General features: G+C 35.1%; 1 protein-coding gene across 5 annotated transcripts in view; it reads left to right on the plus strand.

Moving 5' to 3' along the window:
• Ankar (ankyrin and armadillo repeat containing) overlaps window positions 1-6,391 on the plus strand; it is a 71,120-nt gene that overhangs the window by 35,915 nt on the left and 28,814 nt on the right. For all 5 annotated transcript variants that reach the window (XM_031367393.1, XM_031367392.1, XM_031367391.1 and 2 more), the window contains exons 12-13: window positions 2,810-3,051; window positions 4,016-4,184. In XM_031367393.1, the coding sequence (XP_031223253.1) occupies window positions 2,810-3,051; window positions 4,016-4,184 (411 nt within the window). The remainder of the gene's footprint in view (window positions 1-2,809; window positions 3,052-4,015; window positions 4,185-6,391) is intronic.

Here is a 6,391-nt window from a genome sequence, read left to right on the forward strand (position 1 = left end):
AAATTACATTAACTATCTTTTTCTTATCATGTTTTAAATAGAGCTATATTGTACCCAGGTAAACCATATATATATTAACATAGGCATACAAATTTAATTCTGGGGTCAGATGTAAAGCATACACTCTAATACTAACCTAATATTTGCAAAATTTGCAAACTCAAGTGCTAGGGTTTTCCCCAACTTTATCTTATCATATAAGTATGATATATATATATATGTATATATATATATATACATATATATATATATATATATATTGAGATATGGTCTCACATATAGTCTAGGCTGACCCTGAACTTGTAATCCTCTTGCTTCACCTTTTTTAATTAGAAAATTGTATACAATATATCTGATCATGTTTTCTCCCTCCCTGACTCCTCCTGGATCCTCCCTTCATCTCTACCTACTCAACTTTGGCTTTTTTGCTCTGTCCCTAAAGAAACAAACAAGCAAACAAAACAAAAGCCCAAGAAACAAAAACAAAGCAAGAAGCAAGCACCCACAAAAATAAATAAAAACAAGCAGGCAAAAATCTGAAAAGACAAAAATGTCAAAACAAAGCAAAATTATACAAACAAAATACCCTAGGGTTACTTCTGGGTAACATGGGGTCTGCCTGGGAGCATGGTTGCTATCCCTACTGAGACTCCACTGGAGAAACCTAAATTTCTCTTCACCAGTCAGTTTCAAATGTTGATAGCCTCTCGTTCAGGATAGGTGATTCTTATCGTCTTCCCAGCTCCTCTTCTACATAGATCCCTGAACCTTTAGGGTCAGGGTTGGGTGAAGACATCCCATTCTGGACAAAGTGCTATAAAATCTCTTGTTCTCTGCAAATTGTCCAGTTGTGGGCCTTTGTGTTGGAGAGCCAAGAGGAAACTTTACTGATGTGGGTGAGGCACTGACCTATGAGTACAGGAGTGTGTCAGTAGAAGTTATTTGATTGTCTTGTTCCTTTAGCAGAATGATAATGGTTTCCCATAAGGTCCCTGACTATCTAGTCTCAGGGTCTTGGCCATACTGGCAGTGTCAGCTGTGGTTTCCTTTGCCTCACAGCCTGTTGAATTCTAGGTTTACAAACATATGCAATTAAATGTTGCTTTAAAAATATGTTTTAAACTCTAAAGGATACTTTTTTGTTGATTTTAAGCCTTTTTTTCTTTAAGATCACTTTTGTCAACTTTGTGTCTTATTTTTCATGTGAAAACTGCACATGATCAAAAAAAAAAACCTATTTTCTTTCTAGAGGAACTCTATTTCTCTAAAAACTTAAAATTTTAAGAATAAAACTAACTTTATCCAAGTAGTTGTTCTAGTTGAATATTGGTTGGGAAAACTACCCTGGCAAAAACAAAATAGGGAAGAAGGTGCTTATGTCAGTTTCTAACTCCAGGTTATGATCTGTCATCACAGGGAAGTCAAGGATTCAGAGACTCGAGTTAGCTAGTCACATACATCCACAGTTAGAAGCTGAGAGAAATAAACGTGTGCACGCATGCCTTCTTTGTGCCCAGCCCTCTTTCTATACTTACAGTTCAGGAGCCCCTGCCTAGGTCATGGTGTTGACGATGCCAATTGATGTAGGTGAGTTCCCACATCAATTAACAATAGTAATTCAAACAAGTACCCACATATAGGCTAGTCTCATCTATACAGTTCTTCACTGAGACTCTCTTCTTAGGTGAGTCTAGATTATGTCAAGTTGACAGAGAACTGTCACCATCACTGTATTGCTATAATTACTCATTTATAAATTATTCCAGTTCTAAACTTACACACAGAAAACTAGAAGAAAATGTTAGACCAGGTTTATAAATAGTTTTGGATTTAGCAGCTCCATTAATTGTGCCGCTTCTCTGGCCTGGTTTATTCATTAATCAAATGGATCGATCACATGGACTTGTTCTGAGAGCAGCACTGTCCATTTAAGCTTTTTAAAATGATGGGGATGTCTGATCTATCCAGCATAGTAGCTACTTTCCTAAGGTACATATTGAGATACATCTAATGTTCCATGAATATTGATGATTGAATATGCTTAAATTATCTAACTCATTAAAAACAAGTTTGGAAAAGCTCTATGCCCCCCCCCAGAAGTCAACAATAGATGGTTCCATTTCAGGTTGATAAATAAGTGAACGTCTATTATATTCAGATTTTTCAGAACATTGTGTATCTCCTATGGTGTGGTTTCTTATCAACTAAACTGATATAAATCTAACAAAGGTTCAACAAAAAGCCAAGTTTCTACTCCCAATGACTGACTAATTATAATAAGTGAGGTTACTGTTACATTTTACTAGATCAGTACTTTTTCTCATTTAGTTTTAAGATAACATATAACACATACAAATAATTAAAAAAAACCTACTATACAAAGACAATTCAGTACCTAGACAAGAACTTTACCATGTGGTATGTAGGATCACACCTGTGATCCCAGCATTTAGGACTCTGAGACAGGAAGATGGAGAATTGACTGCATAGTGATTTCCTATCTACATAAAAAAAAAAATCAATTATCATAAGCCAAAATTCAGTATTCTAAAGCTGGTTTAGATTGACTAATATAAAGTATATGATTATGCATGCCATGTGAAATCAAATATGCAAAGAGAAAAAGCCACTTTCTTGTAGATAAGACATAATTATTTCTATATCACTTCAGGTTGCTATTCTATACTTTGTAGAACTGTCTGTAATTATTTATATTGCCACACCATGAATGCTACTTCAATACTTGTAGGATATGTCACTTACAAAGGATTTTGAATAGTTTATGCTTATTTTAGTCTTTTCTTTACAGGCACTATTCCCGCCTTAGTCAATCTATTAAAATGTCCCAAAATAAAGCTGCAGTGTAAGACTGTGGGGTTGCTGAGTAATATCTCAACTCACGTAAGTGTAGTGCATGCTATGGTGGAGGCAGGAGGCATTCCTGCTTTGATCAACCTGCTGACTTCAGATGAACCCGAACTCCATTCCCGCTGTGCTGTTATTCTGTATGATATCGCTAAGTGTGAAAACAAGGATGTTATTGCCAAATATGTGAGTACTGTTTCATAGAACCCATTTTTTTTTTTTTGACTAATAGCAACTCTCTCACACAGAAATTGGAAAGATAGAGATACATGTTGTTATCCAGTAACAAAACTACTAGGGATGCCAGGGAGAGGAAAGAGAAAGCACTTCAGTCAGCTGCAGTCATTTAGATGAGTGCAGGTCTGCAGCATAGTGGGCTCAGGGGGGCCTAATGCTCAGTGCTGAGAGAGTGTGGAGTAGCCCTGGTGAGAAGATGGAGTCCTTTTTATAGTATATACTGGTTGTTTCTTGTTTAAACGAAGATGTTAGTTCTGTGCAAGAAATATATCCCAATTACTTGATTTATTTCTTCAGTTTATTTCTTCGTAGAATTGTTTCTTTAGTATGAATTGAAGCATCTGCATTTTAAAATGCACTTGCTATCAGGCTCAATGCTCTACTTTGAGTTCTTGACGGTGGGAACCACTTCTATCTTGTTTTCTTTGTACTCTTTTTTTTTTTTTAATTTGCCTTTGTTCATTTTTTTTAAACGTCTCTGAAAAACTTTCATTGCTGTGCCTCATGTCAGTCCTTTAGACAATATCTTGAAAATATAGTCACATCCAAGTCCAACTCTGAGTAACTCAGTTTTATCTACTTAACTCTCTTGTTAATTGATTCCAGCAATTAGCCAGAACTATGCTGATTTCTCTGTGTATCTGTAACTTAGGCTATGTTACTTCTTTCCATTTTATTGGGTCAGATAATGCATATGTATGTGCTCATCGTAGTTCTGCAATAATATCGTATTTTTCTGGGTAAGAATTACTCAGTTGTCTTAACTTACTATGTGACAGCAGTAGACATTTTTGTTTATAAGCAATTGTTCTCTTCTAAATAAGGATGTATTTACAGAAAGCTTACAGAGTTTTAAACAAAATGGTACCAATCTTAAACTAATTCAGATGTAATTCTCTTTGTTTCTTTTTAGAATGGAATTCCAGCTCTGATAAATCTCTTAAGCCATAACAAAGAAAATATGCTAGTGAACGTAATGAACTGTATCCGAGTGTTATGTATGGGAAATGAAAGCAACCAAAAGGCAATGAAAGACTATAATGGCATCCAGTACCTCATCCACTTTCTGAAATCTGATTCTGGTGAGTCTCAACCTGTGTGTCTAAAAGGGACAGATTTACCATATGAAGCAAACACAGATCTGGATTTGCCCATGGACAAATGTTTTGGATTTATCTTTGAATGGATCTAGGCACATAATATAACCCAAAATATCGAGAAAACTTAAAATTACAAAGTTTGGAGAAATAACTGACTCTCAAAAGTATATTAAAATGTTTAATAAGAAATTTGCATATATAAAATATTAGCATGAATAATGAAAATAGAGTATATATAATATGTTTGAGAAAGAGATTTCTTCTTGTATGAATAAATATATATTTTGATCATTGGAAGCTATTGTTCACCAAGAACTTAAGATTCGCTCTTATATATCTGATATCAAAATTCAAGACAATCATCAGGTGCCGGCTTCTAAAGTACACCTCGGTTCAAGGAACCCTAGGAAGTTATCAGGACACTTTTGTAACAGCTGCAAATTGGTCCATTTAGGTTCCGGAACAACAATCTCATCCCAGTGAGTGTATCCAGTAGTATGAGCTTTCCATTCTTTTTTGACAGAAACATTGATGAAGATGTATCTCTTTTTGTTCCTGCTTGGTTTATTGGGTGTCTTTCTGCCACAGTTCATCATATATAAATACAAAATAAAAATATTGGTTAAAAGAGAAGCCAAGGTAAAAGATAAGGGAAATGTTGCACAGAGCTTACTTTTATTTTAGAATTTCAAATTTAAGCATGTCATCTCTAATCTGTATCCTATAGTAAAGACTCTTAAAGCTTCCCTTCAGCCCTTAAGTTTCTGTTCCAAGTTTTTCTTTTTTTTAAAAAATGATTTTAAGATATATTTTGTTGTTATGTCTCCCTTTTCATTTCTGATTTTATAAATTTGGATACTGTCCCTGTGCCCTCTGGTTAATCTGGCTAAGGGTTAGTCTATCTTGTTGATTTTCTCAAAGAACCAGTTCCTGGTTTTGATGTTTCTTTGTACAGTTCTTTTTGTTTCTATTTGGTTGATTTCAGGCTTGAGTTTGATTATTTACTGCTGTCTACTCCTCTTGGGTGTATTTGCTTCTTTTTGTTCTAGAGCTTTCAGGTGTGCTGTCAAGCTGCTAGTGTAAGCCCTCTCTAGTTTCTTTTTGGAGGCACTTAGAGCTATGAGTTTCCATCTTACCCATAAGGAGGGTAAGATGAAGGTCTTTCCAACCTTTTACTCTGAGGTAGTGTCTGTCTTTGTCACTGAGGTGCATTTCCTGTGTGCAGAAAAATGCTGTGTCCTGTTTACATATCCATTTGGTTACTTTATGTCTGTTTTTGGGTAATTGAGCTCATTGATGTTAAGAGATAGTTAAGGAAAAGTGATTGTTACTTCCTGTTATTTTTGTTGTTAGAGGTGGAATTATGTTTGCGTGACTATCTTCTTTTGAGTTTGTTGAGATATTATTTTCATGCTTTTTATCTCGGGTGTAGTTTCTTTCCTTGTGTTGGTGTTTCCATCTATTACCCTTTGTAGGGCTGAATTTATGGAAAGATATTATATAAATTTGGCTTTGTCATAGAATAGGACAAAGTCATATTGGTTGGTTTTTCCATCTATGGTAATTGAGAGTTTTGCTGAGTATTGTAGCCTGGGCTGGCATCTGTGTTCTTTTAGGGTCTATATGACATCTGCCCAGGATCTTCTAGCTTTCATAGACTCTGGTGAAAAGTCTAGTGTAATTCTGATAGGTCTGCCTTTTTATATTACTTGACCTTTTTCTCTTATTGCTTTTAATATTCTTTCTTTGTTTAGTGCTTTTGGTGTTTTGATTATTATGTGACAGGAGGAATTTCTTTTCTGGTCCAATCTATTTGGAGTTCTGTAGGCTTCTTGTATGTTCGTCTGCATCTCTTTCTTTAGGTTAGGGAAGTTTTCTTCTATAATTTTGTTGAAGATATTTACTGGCCCTTTAAGTTGGGAATCTTGCCTCTCTTCTATACCTATTCTCCTTCGAATTTTGTCTTCTCATTGTGTTCTGGATTTCCTGGATGTTTTGGGTGAGAAGCTTTTTGCTTTTTGCATATTTTTTGTTATGTCAGTGTTTTCTATGGTATCTTCTGCATCTGAGATTGTCTCTTCTATCTCTTGTATTCTGTTGACAATGCTTGCATCTGACTCCTGATCTCTTTCCTAGGTTTTCTATCTCCATGGTTGTCTCCCTTTGTAATTCCTTTATTGTTTCTATTT

Source organism: Mastomys coucha, unplaced genomic scaffold (genome assembly GCF_008632895.1).
Source record: "Mastomys coucha isolate ucsf_1 unplaced genomic scaffold, UCSF_Mcou_1 pScaffold14, whole genome shotgun sequence".
In the NCBI taxonomy this organism is placed as follows: Eukaryota; Metazoa; Chordata; class Mammalia; order Rodentia; family Muridae; genus Mastomys; species Mastomys coucha.